This window comes from Pimephales promelas, chromosome 12 (genome assembly GCF_988280905.1).
Source record: "Pimephales promelas chromosome 12, fPimPro1.hap1.1, whole genome shotgun sequence".
In the NCBI taxonomy this organism is placed as follows: domain Eukaryota; kingdom Metazoa; phylum Chordata; class Actinopteri; order Cypriniformes; family Leuciscidae; genus Pimephales; species Pimephales promelas.
In genome coordinates this window covers 22,098,473-22,116,829 of record NC_142780.1, presented here as the reverse complement: position 1 = coordinate 22,116,829, position 18,357 = coordinate 22,098,473, and the positions used below count along the sequence as shown (strand labels likewise).

Sequence of the window (18,357 nt, the reverse complement as noted above, 5' to 3'; positions counted from 1 at the left end):
AACTTTTGAGACACACATAGTGAAGAGAACTGGACTCACAAGCAAAAACCTTTATTTTGAATCGAATTTTTTTAAGCTACTGTCTTGATTAGTGGCGGTTCATTGCAGTATCTACATAGACATTTTATTTAAAATAAAACAAACTGTAAGTATTTGGATTTATGTATTTATAAAGTAAATAGTCAAAGGAAATAGGAAATGTGTGAAATTTAATCAGGCATCTGTTTAGCCTGTCTCTCATCTCAACAGGACCTCTTATGACTTATGGATTTTAAACATGATTTTAAACTAAAGGGCATAACCAGAGAATGTCTGTTATGGACTTTGATGGACTTTGACATAGTGTGCTTAAATAATGGTGTATATACAAGAATTGAAAACACTGGAAAATAATCAGTATTAGATCTCACATTAGTTTCAAATAGAATTGCAGCAAGATGTGATTGGACAGTGCATAAAGATAGCACAATAGTGATTATTATCCAGTGCAGTGTGGTGTAAAATAAATATAGAGGTGGTATTGAGTATTGGGGAAGCAAGTGGAAAATGGATTTTTGAGAAAGCTGATTGGGGAAAATTCCAGGAGGAAAGTAATAAATTGTTTAGGAAAATTAATGACGAATTGAGTGTTGACAGACAATCAAATTAAGCAAGGCATAATATCAGCAGCAGCAGAATCCATTCCCAGGAGTAAAGGAAGATGTAAAAAGAAAGCAGTGCCAAAATTACCCAGTTCTGACTGCAGATGATGGTGCTATATGGAAGAAAGTTAGAAATGTTGAGTATATTTAAAAAAATATGCAGGACGGTATTGATCAAGTTAAAAATTGGGGAATAAAATGGGGATTTAAATTCTCAGTGGAAAAATCTTAAGTAATGGGGTTTTTTTTTTCAAATAAAAAGAAGGATAAGGAAATAAAGTTGATATTAGTATAGTATATTAGATATGATTATAGTATATTTGAGAAAGTAGAATATTTTTGTTTCTTGGGATTATATTTTGACACAAAATATTTTAAGATGAAATAGAATTATTTTCTTTTTTAAGAAAAATAATTCTATTTATGGGTTCCAGCCCTTGTGGGAATTCAAGTTAATGAGGAAGCAGACAAAATAGCCAAAGAATCATTAAAAATGAAAGAACCAAATATAAACATGTCGTCACTTACTTAGTAGAGCAAAAGGGAAACATTTTATTTTAGAAACGTGCAACACGAAATAACAGACAGTTTGGGACTCGCATTATTACGGTCCAAAAAAAAAACATAAAGAGAGGCTATATAATTCACAACACAGTTATTTTCACACATTTAAGAACAGGTCATTCAAATCTAAATCATACTTTACACATTATACGGATGCATAACAGGTTTATGTGAAGTGTGATTCATTGAGGAGACAGTAAACCTGTAATGTAAGGCTTATAATAAAGAAATTGCAAGCTGTAGGATGCCAGGAATTCATTATAACCAACTTATTAAATTATGGTTAAAATTCAGTAAAACAAATAAATGCAATCATGAGATTTAAGAAGAATAGTGGGTTATATAAAAGGAGTATTTAGTTAATTCTTTTCACACTCCATCACAGTAGGTGGCGGTATGCAGCTTTAAAGTTGGTTGGCAATCTGCCACAAAACCAAACGAAGAAGAAGAAGAACACGACGAAGAAGCAGAAAGCAAAACCCTTATGGTTCATTAGAAGCACGAGTGATTCTCTGTGGTCAGTAAAATAAACTTATTCTAAAGTCGTTGTGCTGGTGTGGTATTTGTATTTAATCTGAGTAAAATGAATGCTTGCAATGGCGTTAATCGCCGATAATGTTTTTTTTGTGGCTGCGTGTTTATAGCCACACACACTATGCACACTGTTGTAAAAAGTAATCATCATATCAAACGTGTATAGCTTATGTCTGCTAATGTGTATAGTATTATTAACTGAATTGGTAATATATTATATGTTCTCATGTGCATGATGATTCTTGTGATGCTCTGTTTTGTGATCTCACTACATTATTTTGCAATGCATTATAACGTTACATGGGAAGAGCTTGACCAAACTGGCAAGGTCAGCCGTTTTGTATTTTGTTTGCTGTGTTTAATGTTTTATGATGATTTTTTTATTAGAATAATTTAAATGTAAAGGAACTATGAAATGGAGCCATATTACCTTTATATTAGTGTTTTTATAATAGTTATTAGTGTTGTATTATTTTTTTGTTACAGTTTTTTTAAACAACAACTGAAGAATGACCAAAAAAAGAAAGAGGCAAGACGATTTCCAGAAAAATAAGCTAAAGGTTGGCCAAACGAAGCCGAAAGCTGACAATGCAACAAACGTCAACTTCAGATCAAAAACTATCCATTTACCAGAGCAGCTGAAGCATGGGAATTCAGGACCGACCACACACAGAAATCTCGACATCAAGGTACATAAAACGCGCAATCGCACACTTTCCACGGACCTTCACCTTTCAATATTGTATCACCATTTAGGAGAATTAATGTCAGATCATATTGTGATATAACGTCCAATTTACACCCCAAGTTTGTTTTTTTAATCACACTTCCATTGTCTTTCTCTCTCAGGATCTGTTGTCCCAGCTGCATCACTTCAACAGTAATGTGAAGCAGGGAGCTCTGGTGGGTTTGCGGGAGTTGCTCTCCGCTCACCCTACTCTGGTTGAGCAGCATGCGTCAGCTGTGCTCTCCGAGGTGGCGGCGCTCTTCACCGACAAAGACGGCTCCGTGCGCGCAGCTGCAGTTCGTCTGCTGCGTTTCGCCGCTCAGTGCATCTCTGCCGAACGCATAGCACCCTTCTTCCCCTTGCTCAGCGCCCACCTCACTTGTGCCATGACCCACATCTCAGAACCCATCCAGGAAGATGCTCTCCGGGTCCTAGATGTGCTGCTAGAGCACTATCCTGGACTTCTGTCTCAGAGACATACTGTTCTGCTGTCCAATTTTCTGGAGCTCATCTCCCAAAGGCGGAAAGCTGGAAAAGGGCTGGATAAATCTGGGAAAGGGAGCTATTCTCTGACTATCAGCACAAATCGCTCTGTGACAGCACAGCAATGGAGACTTACTGTGCTGCTCAGGTAATGCACCAACAACATTTACATAAAATTCTGTCATTTTCTCCCTCTTCTTTCTGTGGAGGTTGCTATGTTATTATTTATTGTACCATAATAATTTGTGCATGCACACATTTTTAGGTTGAGCAATTTTCTGCAGGCAGTTGTTGAGGAAAGACCTCTGGAGGAGGACGTGATCAGTAGGATTGGCCTTGGAATGTGGGCTGGAGAGAAAGGCTCGGTGACACCCGTAGATGTGAGTTGGGAGGAGCATGTCTTCGGAAAGGGCAGGATCCAAGTGTTTGAACATTCTGGAGCCGCCCCGACCCCACGCTCCACTTATCGCCTAAGGTGCGTTTCATTGTTACATTAAATGATTGCTGACTAATTTCTCTTTTCATTATCAGAGTGTCCTTCATCATGTAGACCAACTGAATATTGCATTGAACATGTTTTGTTTATTTGAGAGGTGCCCAAACTAGGGAATTAAATTTGGCCCTTTGTGACCTTATTCAAAGGTCATATTCTAAGTAAATATATATAAAAAAAAATTGAATGCCCTTTTTGAGATGCTGGCACAGTAATTGAGTAATTTTGTAGTAATGGAGTAATTTTGCAACCATGATATTGATATTGAGGCAGTAGCACACAGACAAAGCAGGAGTCTTTTTTTTTTTTACTGTCAGTCTTTTGTATAATACTAGATCGAATTGTTTGTTTTCATTGTACTGAAAGTTTCATTGTAAAATAACATTTTGTTACATTTTTATATGGTTTAGTAATAAGAACTTCGTCTAATGCTCTTATAAATGTTTCTAGCATGACTTTGTGAAAGGTTAACTAGTAAACCGAATGAAAAACCATAGCCTTCTTCATGGTCAGTCAGTGCATTTAATATTTGGCATGTTTCATACTGTAACCTACTTGTTCTACAGATTTGTGCAGTAGTGTTATTATGCTACTGTAGTGTTGATAGTGTTTCTTACATATAATATCATTATGATCATTGTTTTGTCTTTGTGTCTGATTTGTGTAGGCCTGACTCTAAGCCAGGGGCTGGAATGAATAAGGAACTCTGCTCAGCTGAGACGGTGCAGGGCTTTGCAGGAATCCTGGTGCCTCTGTTGCTGGAGATCTGGATTGAGGCGGCAGGTGGACAGCGCGTGCAGATGGACAGCGGCAACCTGCTCTCAGCCGAGTCCATGGCTCTTATGTTCCAGATCCTCACCATACTGCAGTTACTGAGAAGACTCACCCCACAGAGAGACCAACAGGACATACTGGTACATACACTTACACTGCAGTGGCAGCATCACTGATGTTGTGCAGCCAGGTGTGCTCACATAAACCTTGTTTCCATTGTATCGTGCAGGATGCCTGGTTCCGGAACTCGTACCTGACAGATTTCAAACAGCACTTCATGAAAAACTTCCCCTACGGCCTGCTGGACGTACCAAGACTCAAGAAAAAAGCTGATGGAAAGAGGTGACCAACAAGTCCATTTGCTTTATTAACAGACGTTAAGAATTATAAATGAATGAACCACAATTAATTTTTTTGAGTCCAGAAGTTTCGAGAACTTTATGTTCTTCAATAAAAACAATAGTTATTAAATAAATAAATAAAAATTGATAAAAGCCAATTAATAAATAAAACTTGGATGTTTTTATCATGTCGTCCCAAGCCCATAAGACCTCCGTTCATCTTCGGAACACAGTTTAAGATATTTTAGATTTAGTCCGAGAGCTTTCTGTCCCTCCATTGAAAATGTGTACGGTATACTGTCCTTGTCCAGAAAGGAAATAAAGACATCATCAAAGTAGCCCATGTGACACCAGTGGGTTAGTTAGATTGTTTTGAAGCATCAAAAATAGATTTTGGTCCAAAAATAGCAAAAACTATGACTTTATTAAACATTGAACGATCTTCTGGCGTAGGCGGCGTAGCGCATTTTGGACGGCGAGAGCGGCGAGGAGAAGTTGAAATCAGGTCAACTTAATGGTAATGACTGTGCTATGATGCAGTTCGGTGGCAACCAATCAGAATTTAGAAGTGCTCCGTTTGAGAGGATTCCATGGAACGTAGTCCTGTAAACGTTGGTTCCGGCCATATTAGTTCCCAAGCAAAATAAAGGAGAGGATGATCCTATGAATTTGATAAGAAGGCGTGCAACACTATTTATAGGCAAGATTTTTGCGCTAGAACGCTTGTTTTTCAGCAGGAATGCAAATTAGATTAGCACTTAACCATGAACACAAAAGCCACACCACACAAATGGCTTTTAATTGGTTTATTTAGTTAGCAAACATGGCACTATAATTAAGTTCTTTCCATCAATCAGTGCATTACTTTCACATTTAAAAGATTCCATGAGGTTAACTTATGCCCTACTTGGTCAGTCTGCAAAAATAACGATCGACATGCTTGTTTGCTTTGCGGCCCTTTTAAATACTTTTAGGCCTACAGTTATGCCCATTATAAGATAATCGATTGTCTTTTATCAATGGAATAATTTTCGATTCCTTCCACAGAGATGGATAAATCCCACTCGCCATACACTGATTAAATATATGACACAAAGGAGCAGCAATATATTCAGCTGTTTTATTCAATACTAGGCTGTCCAAATTGTCTTTGCCTTGACTACCATGTGTTGGAAGTAAATATCTCTTTTTTTTGCTTTCAGGATTAGGCTGCAAGCAGCAAGTGAAACGGTTGCTGGGGGTAACGTGGAACCGCTGGCCGTAAACGTCACATTGTGTCAAGTTATGGTGACACTCAGTCTTAGAGGCCATGATCACGTAGCAGTCGAAGATGCTGACTGGCTCGGACCAATCAGGGTCTTTATTCGGGAGACATTATCCAGTGGGGGCAAGCTGAGCTCAAGGCACCTGGCAGCCTTACTGGAGGTGGTGTGGAGAATGATTGTCACCCAGCGCAGCCGAGGTGAGACCATATTCTTAATAGAGGACGAAGTTTTGTTTTCTAATAAAGGTCTGCTGGAAATAAAATGTGTGTGTGTGTGTGTTTGCAGTGGTGACTGATGATCTCCTGCAGGCTGTGTTTCTGCAGTACCAGCAGAGGAACCTGAGTGTGAGCGTCCGCACTCTGCTGCTGCGCTTCTTCAGTCAGCTCTACATTCAAGAGCATCAGAACCACCCTCATATTGCTAGGTAGGTGCCCACCACCAAACCAAACCCATTTATTCCAGCGTCAATATTTTTGTAGTTTCTATATACATATTTACATACATACACAGTCACTCACAATATTAAAATTAATACTTCCATTTAGCAAGGATTAATTAAATTGGGGTGGTGATGGCGCACTGGATAAGACACGTGCCTTTGGTGTGAGAGACCCGGGTTCGAATCCACTGCGAGACACCAATGTGTCCCTGAGCAAGACACTTAACCCCTAGTTGCTCCAGAGGCGTGCGACCTCTGACATATATAGCAATTGTAAGTCGCTTTGGATAAAAGCGTCAGCTAAATGAATAAATGTAAATGTAAACTGGTGAAAAGTGAATGTAAATACATTTGTTATAGATTTCTATTTTGAATAAATTGTTCTTTTGAGCTTTCTATTCATCAAAGAATCCTGAAAAAAAATGTATCACGGTTTCCACATAAATATTAAGCGGTTTCCAACATTGATAATAATAAGAAATGTTATTGAGCAGTAAATCAGCATATTAGAATGGATTCTGACGGATCATGTGAACCTGAAGACTGGAGTAATGATGCTGAAAATTCATTTTTGACATCACAGGAATAAATTACATTTTAGAATATATGAAAATATTTCTGTTTTTACTGTATTTCTGATCAAATAGCTGCAGACTTTGTGAGCATAGGAAATGTTTTTAAAACTGATCCAAAACTTGTCAGCCTAGTTATAGCTAATTGTCTCTGCACATTAAGCTGGGAAAGGAATAAGTATTGTAAAACAACATAATTAATTTTACTTGTTTATTAGGGAGCTGTACAGCCTAGTCGACTGTAGTGCCATGATGCTTTAATCTTGACGTCGACTAGTCGTTGATCATGGCCTATGCAATCGCTCTCTCACTAATGCGTTTAAATATCCTATTTTATCTGTCTGATTTACAATAAGAAGAAATATGTGAGAAATATAATGACCTAAAGACAAAAGGACTGAAAAAAATAAGCTGTTATGTAGGAGCAATAGTCTCATGGGCAGCACTGTGTCATATGCCATAACTGTGCAACTTGCGTTCCAGTCTCGAGGTTCAGGCTTATTTGTTCATTAATGACGTCATCTGCGTGATTTTAATCACATAAATGTTGACTTAAAAATATCTGAAGTTGTTCAACCTCTAGTGGTTCTATATTATTAGTCTTTATCTGTATGGTCTCATTTTGCAATATTTTTCATGTGTTCAGGTTTGTTTGTGAAATTAATTGTATTTAAGTACACTGAAGACTCTTCCTAGCATCTTTTCATTGTTAAAGTCTAGAAATGCACCTTGTGATAATGAGAATTTCTACTTCTCTTTCAGGAGCAGGATTCTGGCGCGCTGGTTGGCGTCACTGCCGGTGCAGTTGGTTCAGCTGGGCAGCAGGAATCCTCAACTCTCAGCACAACTGCTGGAGACGGTGCAGCCAGCTGCCGCGAGGGGCAACAAAGACCTTCTGCAGAGTCTTCAGAAAAATGCCTGCAGTCTTTATGGTAATCACTAATCATATATGCCCATACACACAAACAACTGTTAAGCATACTCTCTCACTACTATTGACCTTATGTAGCCCCACCCCTTTTCAGCGCTGAACTCGTTGTGTGCTGTCACAGAATGAAGGCAAGATCTGGATTAATTAATGAACCACTCGTTTTTAAAATCTTCCCAGTCTACCGACATTTGTTATGGCATCTTTTTCAAACATGTGAATGACTTTCATTTGCTCTATAATAAGTAAATTCATCAGCTAATTACTCTTCGACAGCGCTGCCATAGAAATATAGAGCTGCCGCAAAACGGAAGTTCAAACAAAAACTTCTAAAGATTCTTGTTTCTCTGGTGCAAAGTGTGTGTGTGTGTGCATGAGAGAGTCTTGTGTAAGGGATCGAGCGGCAGTGAGGGAGAGCATTAGAGTGGTGGCGTCTCTGGTTCTGTGTGTGATATAAGCGCTCTGTAGTTTTGTGTTTCGGTAGCACAGCACTCTCTTTGTGTGTGTTAACCCTCATGACATCAGCAGCGTGCGTCAGCAGCTAATAATGTCTGTCTATCTGTGATCACTGACAGGACAAAACTCTCTCTCTCTCTTAGTCTTACTTTTTTCTCCCTCTCTTCTCACTTGCATTCTTTCCTTCACAGTGTTAGCATTTATATAAATCTGTCACTAGGTGGAGCTCTTTCTTTTCCCATCAAGTTTCACAAATAAGAATGAATAATCAATCTCAAAATAGAGCAGTCAACCCCTAAGGGTAATTTGCCGTGGGCCAGGAATTTCTAAAGGAGTTTTAAAATAGCAGTAGGTTTCTATGTATTAGTAAAATTTTATTTCATAAATGTTTCTTTTATTATTGTATATATTTTCTTTTTAGAACTTTTCCGTGGTAAGCACATCTTTTTGTATTAATGTTTCTCAGTTTATTCTAATCTGTGTGATATGTGTTCATGTCACAGATCCACAGGATGGCTGTGTGGTTGTGTTGCCTGTGGAGTCGCAGAAGAGGCTGGTTCAGATTCTCCATTTCCTGCCAGTGTTTCCCGCAGAGCTTCTGGCATGTCTCAGCCAGGTCTGCAACACTGGGAGAGTGTCGGCTAGCCTCGCTACAACACTGATACGCACCATACACCTGAGGTATGAGGGTTATGACACATCAGCATACACTAATGCAGTCTTTAAGTCTGCTTCCAGTGTTCCGCTCTGGGACATTTCAAATTTGTTTTGTAACGTTTTAGAAATGAATTCCAAAATGTCTTTGCATAATCACTTGTAAAATAATCTTCTGTTGTTGTTCGTTCATGTAGATTTTATCACTACTTTTCATCATTGAATGAAATACAAATGTGCTGGGTTTTGGATAAGAGATTTAATTTAAGAATGAATTTAAAACAGAATGGATATATGAATTTCATACACACTCCTGCTTTAGTGCAGTTCTTCAGAGTTGAGCTTTGCCAAACACTTTATTTTGATGGTCCCCCAACAGACATTCTACTGATTATAAGTAACGTTGCAACTGCATGTCAACTTATTCTTCCAACCCGAACCCTAAAACCTAAGCCTAACCCTAACCTAACAGTCTGTTAGTTGACATGTAATTGCAAAGTATTTATAGTTAGAAGAATGTCTAAAGTGTAACATTGAAATAAAGTGTAGCCCATAATACTTGCTAAAATGGGGAAATAAGTGCATTAGTGTGGATTTGACCAAGACTGGTTATGCATGCGCAGCTCAGCCCTGGAAGGGAAGTATCTGTCTGCATCTGACTGATATGTTTAGAATGCGACTCTGTTTTCTACGAATGCCGAGAGGAGACAGCAGCCTCAGAGTTTTCACTGTTAATAGAATCAAACAATTTAACCAATCGGAGGGAGCCAAGCACTCTGCGGCATGATAAGAGGATGGCCAATTCTCCCACTTAACTCTGATTGGCCGTGACCATTAGTCATTAACCGTGATTGTCCGTAATGCGGTGGAACGGAGCCACGAGTCACTGTGCAGTGAAGCAGAGGTCATACTGCAGTAAGTTCAGTATATTCAGAGTTATCTTTAGTTGTCTTTAGTGTACACAACACTTGCCCCTGGGTTTACAGTCAAGGCTTAATGCTAGTCCAAGGCTAAAATGCATGTTTGAGCTGTTTTAACACATAACACGTTTATAAAGCTTTTTAAATGTCTTAATTTAACGAGTGCCTAATCCTGACTTAATGTAAGCCTTGTCTGTGAAACCAGGCCTTAGTTTTTTGCACTGTTTTCAGCAAGTTGTATTAACATAAAACATTCACATTAAAAAGTGTCTTCTGGAAAGGACAGAGCAGGGATGGGCATTTTGAGTAGTTTTATTGTTGACTACTCTTAACACAAATAAAAAAGTAATTGATTTGAATGAAATAAAGATAAAAAAAATTATAAATCTTGTTGGAAAAAATGGAAATAAAACAAAATCATCCTGTTGCTTTATCCACAAATGCTGCATCGTTAACTTAAACCATCAATGTAATAGGGATGCACCGATATGAACATTTTGGCCGATACCGATAACCGATAAGTCTTTAGATTTGAAAGCCGATAACCGATATATCGGCCGATAAATCTAAATCCAAATTATTTTAACAATTTTTAAGAGCCTGATCGCAAAATCAAAAGTCTCGCAATTAAAATCCATTTCCCAATCACACAATTATAATAATGTTCTCATTATAATTTCATGTAGCTGATATGACAGCACATTTTTGCACTTAACTATATTTTCCTTTTTTATTCCAATCATATTTTAAGCAATTAAGATCAATCATGTTGAACAGTGCACATCTTAAGTGTGTCAAGTGTTGAAGGAAATAATTCATTATTTATCAGTTTTAATGCATCAGCCAAATTTTATTATCTGGCCGATAACAATAACATAAAAATGAACAAATATCGGCTGATACCGATATGGTGGCTGATGTATCGTCCATCACTACAATGTAATTATTAATATGCTGTAATAAAAATATAAATAGAATAATTTAATGAAATGGCAAACAGACGGTGCTTCGATACTGTCATCTCATTAGTGTAGTTATTGTTAACTAAAACCAAAATAATTTTTCGAAATCAATTTTTAATAAAATTAAAGCTGAAATACAGTAAAATATTAGATGAAAGACCTGTGAAAATTAGACATTTTTGCTAATGAAATAGGTTTACGCTGAATTGCTCATATAAAACTGTTATAAAATAAACTACAGCTAAATACAAATATTTTAAATAGAAAACTAATTCTACAGTTAAGCGATTTCAAAATATTAAGTACAATAATAGTAACCAAATAATAATAAAATAGTGCACCTCATACAAAATACACAAATTTATTAAGGTTTATCACGTTTTTATCATTTCATATGTTCTTATTTAGGAAAACAAATAGGGGCAAATCTCATAAGAGAACTGATCTGATAAGCTTACTGGTGTAAACTAGTAATGTATGATTGACAGAATATTCCTCTGCATGCTGAGGGCCTTGGGCTGTGTGCAAGTTCATTTGTGTGTGTATCTTCGTGACATGCTGTGTCCCCACTGTGTTTCTTTTAGTCACTAGCCTAAAGCCACTCTTTTATTTGTAGTTTCCCCTTAAATCCTAAAGGGAGTAATGTTTGAGAACACACTGACTGTGTAACTTAGAGTCCCTGTGTGAATGTGTCTTGGATACACTGCCTTTCCTCTGGGCTCTCTGTTTCCTCACAACAAGAACACTGGGTTAAGCGTACTCGGAAACCTATAGAGGGCAGTATTACTCTTTAGAGGAGACGTTAAATGATCTTCAAGGTCCCTGCTTAGAGTCGCACTGAAATTCCAAAACAAATGCTACGGCAAGTGAATTCACACCGACTGCACATTTGAAAAAGAAATCTGGAGCCATGACAGGATTCCTCCGTGATAAGCCAAGCATCACTTAAGGCTGCTTCTGTTACTGGCTGAACTGCGTGACATGCCGTTAAGAGATTCAATCCTCAGAATAACATGAACCGAACATTTTGTCCTTTGCAAGAATTTGGCTTTGATCACATCAGCAATCACATCTCTTGTTGAGTTTTGAATGGGGGCCGTGGGGTTCATAAAGTGTTACTAAACTTAGACAGGAATGGCTAATTGTTTAGCAATAGAGTGTGTGTTGTATTTTCCATGTGTGTGTGGCTGGCACACAGAAAGACAGTGAACAGTAGCACTTTTTTCTTAGTTTGTGTGTCCAGACTCCCTTTTTACTAATGATTTGTTGGGAAATATGCCAATCAGTATGCATTAAGGAAGTCCAGCACATGCTCATTCCACAATCACAAGAGAAATGAAATCAAACAAGTAAAAGGTCAGATATCCATTCACTTTATTAGCCTTGAGGCTGATCCACATCAATAAGGGAGAATCATAAGACTGCGTGGATTGTCTCTGAATAGCTATAACACACACGCACACACACTCGTTCTTTCTGAATTTCCTTCTCAGAAAAAAACGGTCTCTTTTAAAATAACTTGACAAAGTTTTCTCTGAAGTCTTGAACGCACACATAGAAGCACGGCATCACATGGAGTCCATGTTGGGTCAGGTTTTTATGGCTCAATTCATTACAAATAAATGGTAATTAAGAAATGGACAAATAAATGTTCCCCAAAAGCATGTTGTGTCATATTTTACATTTACATTAACATGAAAAAACGGTATCAAGTAAACAATCAAGTAAACCCAAGTTGCTTCTGTCCAGTTATTGTTTATCTTACATTTACTTTATAAAAATACTTAAAGATTAAAGAGAAAAAAGCTTTGATATAGAATTCATTCCTACAATTTTTTTAAAAATGGTTATCAACATGATCCTGTGCTTCAGGAATGTTTTAAAATCTTCTGAAGGAACACTAAGTGATGTCTGCTATATTGTGAGGATGACCCCAGCGTCTCCTTAATACCGTGAGTGTTCTCATTTGCTGAAAGTGAGTGTGTTTGTGGTGGGAGGTTGATTTCAAAGGAAATGAAGGATCTCAGGTGGCCAGTATTTTTAGACTGACATTCTCACCACACGCACACACACAGGTACAGTGTGAGATGTGTAACGGGAGAGTGGTTCAGTGCCGGACCACTGCACAGTAATGCGTGTTTGCTTCCCTGCAGGTCTCCTCTGAGTGGCTGGTCGAGCAGTTCACAGGATGTGCCGGTGAAGGATGTAGATTACCTCAGTTTCTTTTTCACCACACTAACAGGTGCGCACACACTTGTATCCACACAGATCATGCATCACATTCAATGATACTAGTACCGACAGCGTGCTTGATATTGATAAAGTGGCGTTCCCATGATCCTGTGCTTCAGGTTTCTCCTCTGAGATGTTGCGGGCTCTGCAGGAGACGGATGACGATGGCCTGTTGCCGTCCTCCACACTCTCGCCCCTCAGTGTGTTCGCTACCACCCTGGAGCAGTTTCTACATCATTGGGATGTTGTGGAGGTGATGCTCTCTCTCTCTCTCTGTTATTTGCCGGTCCCTTTCTCCACTTTCAGCTGCTCCAGCATGTGTGTTATGTCAGTTGTTCTGCTTTCAATCGCTGGCATATGTTTCTAATCCACTCTGTCCCCTGTGAGCGCCCCCCTCCTCTCTCATCTTGTCTGGCTTGTGTCAGTCATGTGGTGGTTCTGGTGTCAATCCACTACTGCATTACACATGATTGGCTGGGACAGCATTTTCAGCATTATATATATTTTTATACACAATAATAACAATATTATGTGAATGTTTTCTAAGAAAAGTCCCCATGAACATTTAAATCAAAATATATAATTCGAAGACATCACATTATTGTGAAAGGCAAAATACAGGTCGGGGTGTAATTTACATACAGTTAATTGCGTTAATATTAAAGAGATAGTTCACTTTGAAATTAATTTTTGATATGTTTTAGCTTACCTCAAGGGCATCCAAGATGTAGGTGTCTTTGTTTCCACAGTAGTTTCAATTTTGATATTTTTAGGTCAAACCGTTCTTGTCTGGCATTTATATAATGGAGGTATACGGGGTCCACCTCACAGAGAAGTCCAAATTAAGCATGATTTAATGACTCGTAAATGTAAGTACACACTGATGGCCTGAGACACGAAACGAGCGGTTTGTGTGAGAAAAGCAACGGTATTTATATCATTTTTACCTCTTGTAACCACAGCCACGTCCAACTGATCTGAAGGCACGGGCGCTTCGTTCTGCACAAGTGCCGGAAAGCGCCGGAAGTGATCTCTTGCGCGGTTGCGGAAAAAAAAAAACATTGTCTGTTGATATATATCGAAATCGTCTTCCATTGCAATTTCATGTATATCTTAATATGTTTAGATCTTCACAGTGAAGGATAACACTTCTGAAATCTCTGTGTAAACAATGAGTGACGTACACGCGCGAGAGATCACTTCCGGGGCTTTCCGGCGTTTGCCGGCGCGCAGATAGAAGCGCCCTCGCACTCAGAGTACTTGGATGTGACTGTGATTACAAGAGGTAAAAACGATATTAAATGCTATTCGTTTTCTCACACAAACCGCTTGTTTCGTGTCTTAGGCAATCGATGTGTACTTGAATTTCAAAGTGAACTATCCCTTTAATATATTTTTTATAATTAATCACACTAAATGAATGCATTAAATTGACAGCTCTAATAGCATAGAGTCCCTAATTTGGTATTTGCAGAAAAAAAAAAACACTTCAAAATATATATTTGTTTCTTGCAGAACAATATTTTTGCACCAAAAAACATGAACACATGAAAACTATTTATACATTAACAGGAAACCGTAACAGTATTTTCCTGTGCTCGCTAGAAAAGTGCACCTAAAAAGTCTTGGTTTATAAACCAGGAAGTGTTTTGCACATCATGAAAGAGATATGAACCAGGTCATGCTGTTCACCATAATCACATCGTATTTTTTCACGTTAACCAAATTTCAACTTCTACCAAGAAGCAGGTGTTCACTTGAATCAGCGCAGGGCCACTTGGGCCAAGTGTATTTTAGTTTCTCCCTGGAGACGGCCAGTTCGTTGAGCAGAGGGAGGGTTTATCGCATCGCACCAGTGTAGGTGTCTCCATATTTCAATAAGGGCTGGTTATCAGAGCGCTCCTGGCTAAAGCAAATGCTAATGCCTGCCAGCGGACACCATCACCACCTGACATTTTACACGGAAATTAAAACCCAACAAAACCACTCCCCCAGGCCAGGGTCTGACTCTCACTGCCCCCCTCTTTTACCTGCACACACACAGCTAATTCCTCTATGCAATTTTCTCTGGACTTTCATTTTTTGTGTCCAAGTCAATCAGACAGTATAGGTGTAGAGGAACGTCTGGCATCTCCGTTGATACGGTAATGAGGAGTGACGGGGGAGATGATGCCAGCAGGTGAGGCTGATGGAGAATAATGGGCCTTAATGAGGAAAAGAGCCTGATTCCCTCTTCGCGTACACAAGCACAGGACACACTTTTTCTCAGCTCAGTCACTTTGACTTGGGTTTAATTAGAAATTATTTTTAACAGTAAATCGCCTTATGAAAACACATTTTGGTACAAGTTAATTGCATTCTTAACCTTGTGGGAAGAAATTATATTAACTAAAGATATTTTTAAGCCATTAGATAAAAATATAAATAATTTGAAAGAACTTATGTTGACTAAAGCCCAAAGTTTACCTCAGCTGTTCACTTTCCACGTGATGTAGTTTTGGTCATTAGGAGGGTTCGCTGGAAGTCCGTGCGAAGCCCTATTTTTGTACGACAGTTCATGTGCATTTTACATGAGCGGTTGAAAACAGTCCACTAGATCGTGGAAAGACATCTTTGGCACTTGCCGTGCACACTCTTACGGCCAAAGGAGTTTTACGGAAAATGAATGCAATCCTTAAGACTGTATTTATATGATAAAAAAAACAATCAGTAAAAAGTAAAGCTGAATTTTCAGCATCATTACTCCAGTCTTCTGTGTCATGATCCTTCAGAAATCATTCTAATATGCTGATTTGCTGATGCTCAATTATTGTTTTTTTTTTTTGTTTTTTTTGGTTCTCAATTATTAACAATTGTTTTTATTCAATTTGCTGCTTAATAGTTTTGTTGGAATTAAATTTTTTCAGGATTCTTTGATGAAGAGAAAGTTTAAAAGAACATAAAGTTTATTTGAAATAGAAATCTTTTGTAACATTATAAAGTGTAACACTTTTGTTCAATTTAATGTGCCTTTGTTGAATTTAAGTATTTATTTATTACACACACACACATGTATATATATATATATATATATATATATATATATAAAAGAATTAAATTAATATATTAATATAAAATATATTAAAATAGAACTACTTTTAAATTTACTGTATTTTTGATCAAATAGATACAGCCTTGGTGAGCTTCTATCAAAAAAAAAATATATATTCTAAACTTTTGACCGTTGTGTGTAATTTACAAAGTTTTATATTCAATTTTCATTCACTTTAATTTTTTATGAAAATAATTTTAGCACCTTTTTTTACTGGCCTGCTGGAATATCTTAATGTGCTAAAACAAAATGTGCTAAAAAAAAAGTGTGCTTGTTATCCTATTGGGATTTCAAATCACATACTCTTAAAGAAAATTCTCACTTACTGTTTCTCAGATATATAGCTTGGCAATTAGCATCAAATGAAGTTTGAGTGGTGTGTGTGTGTGTGTGAGCGAGAGCACATGGCTGCTGGGGGTCCATTCCTTTATTGCCAATCAGGCGTCTCTAATCTAAAGCATGTGTAATGTGTTCTTAACACTGTTAGCCTGATTAATGTCTGATAATAACCTGCTCTGAATGACATTCTGCTCCGCCTTCATCTGTTTAATCTAATCTGCCCTAATGCTATTAGCACTATTAGATTTCCCACACACATACACTCACACACTTATTTATTGTTTGGGCTCATAAAATATCAGTTCAGAGAGTGGCAGGGTGTCGCTAATCTGTCCAGTGTCAACTTCCATTACAACAGACCGGCCGTAGTGGCGAGGTCCAACCCTTTGAGCCTGTCACTGTATATGTGTGTGTGTGGTGCTATAGGATTCTTTGTTCTCTGCCGACTTCTCTTTTGTCTGGGCCTGGGGATTTATTTTTGTCCGACCTAAACCGTTTGTATGTGTCAGATGTTGTGATGTATAATTCAAGGGTTCTTTGTAGCCTGAGATCGAAAAAGTGTCACCTGCCCCTCAGCTTTCAGTCTGTGAAATGACTCTATTAAGTTGTTTCTAAAATGTTTTATATTCATTAGATCTTTTTGCCTAGTTTGATTTCTATCAACTTTGCTGTTTTTACACTGGCAAGCAGATGTATTAAGAAATGATGAATGAAATCTTACTTTTAACACACAGATACACACACGCATACATTTTTTTCTGATCATAACAGTATATTTCATTATCTTTTCTAATTTAATAAAATATATATTTTATAATTATAATTTAGCATTTCTATTTATGATGAAATTGTATATTACATAAATTAACTTATTAAAAGTATCATGGGATTCTTATCATGGTATCATTATTTCTTGTACGTCATTCTACATAGTTTTGATTCTATTCTTAATTAAATGTATACAAATGTAAATGTATATTTTTTTTATTTTGAGTATGTTTTTTTAAATGTAAAATTTTAATAAGATATATACTAATTAGAAATATACAAATTATAAAATATATACTTTTTCGAATACAAAGTTTAAAGGGACCATTGAATTAAAATTGGCTATTCTTTTTTTTTTTATGTAATGTTGCAGTGTTCATTATAAATTATTTATCCATGCACATCATTATTTAAAAATGTGCCCGTTTAGTTTGTAATGCCCACTTTCTATGATCCAATCTCGAAATACTAAATCCAGTCCTGCCAGTTATTGCTTCACGCTTCACTTGGATATACATCACAGAGAAAAGTTGGTCACAATTTCATGCTGTTTCATGCTGACATTAAGGCTGCCATCTTTAAGATGTGTCGGCTGCATATTTTAAAACCACATTTATGTAGCATTGCACGTGTACACAGATTATGGAGGTGCTCAGAGCGGCCTCAACTCTGCTGTGTGAAAACGTAATTTATCTGCTCAGTTCATAAACTTCATTTCTTCACTGTGTTTGTAGGTGGTGTGTCACTGCCTGGACACCCTGGGATCTCGTGCACAGTGTTTTGATGTAATACAGAACGCCATCATTAAGAATCTGGTGAGTGAACGTGTTTTTCTACTGAATGTTTTGCATGCAAGTGGGCAGTGGAGCCAGACACCGTTTGTGGTGAGACTCTCCATCTCTTTGTAGTGTGGACTCGCCGTGGTGCCAGACTGTGTGTGTGCAGCGATTTTAAGGTGTGTTCCCCGGTTACTGGATGTCAACTTCCTGCCCAGCGACACACTCCTCCACTTCCTGTCTGAATGTTGCCTGAGCATGCTCAATCTGCTGCTACAACTGGAGCAGAGTGCCCGCAAGAGGTGTGCTCACTAACACGCTCGCACCCACACACACACACAATATTTGCATAGAGTAACATTTCTACACCACAAAGAAGACTATTGGAGAATTTGGAA

General features: G+C 37.7%; 1 protein-coding gene across 1 annotated transcript in view; it reads left to right on the top strand.

Annotated features, from left to right (window-relative positions):
- The first annotated feature begins 126 nt into the window (after nucleotides 1-126).
- tex10 (testis expressed 10) overlaps nucleotides 127-18,357 on the top strand; it is a 19,440-nt gene continuing 1,209 nt past the window's right edge. The window contains exons 1-15 of the mRNA XM_039679432.2: nucleotides 127-145; nucleotides 1,591-1,722; nucleotides 2,226-2,428; nucleotides 2,589-3,097; nucleotides 3,215-3,424; nucleotides 4,110-4,356; nucleotides 4,446-4,558; nucleotides 5,760-6,019; nucleotides 6,108-6,246; nucleotides 7,596-7,765; nucleotides 8,721-8,898; nucleotides 12,907-12,995; nucleotides 13,105-13,238; nucleotides 17,918-17,998; nucleotides 18,092-18,261. Of these exons, the coding sequence (XP_039535366.2) occupies nucleotides 2,249-2,428; nucleotides 2,589-3,097; nucleotides 3,215-3,424; nucleotides 4,110-4,356; nucleotides 4,446-4,558; nucleotides 5,760-6,019; nucleotides 6,108-6,246; nucleotides 7,596-7,765; nucleotides 8,721-8,898; nucleotides 12,907-12,995; nucleotides 13,105-13,238; nucleotides 17,918-17,998; nucleotides 18,092-18,261 (2,480 nt within the window). The 5' untranslated portion in view covers nucleotides 127-145; nucleotides 1,591-1,722; nucleotides 2,226-2,248. The remainder of the gene's footprint in view (nucleotides 146-1,590; nucleotides 1,723-2,225; nucleotides 2,429-2,588; nucleotides 3,098-3,214; nucleotides 3,425-4,109; nucleotides 4,357-4,445; nucleotides 4,559-5,759; nucleotides 6,020-6,107; nucleotides 6,247-7,595; nucleotides 7,766-8,720; nucleotides 8,899-12,906; nucleotides 12,996-13,104; nucleotides 13,239-17,917; nucleotides 17,999-18,091; nucleotides 18,262-18,357) is intronic.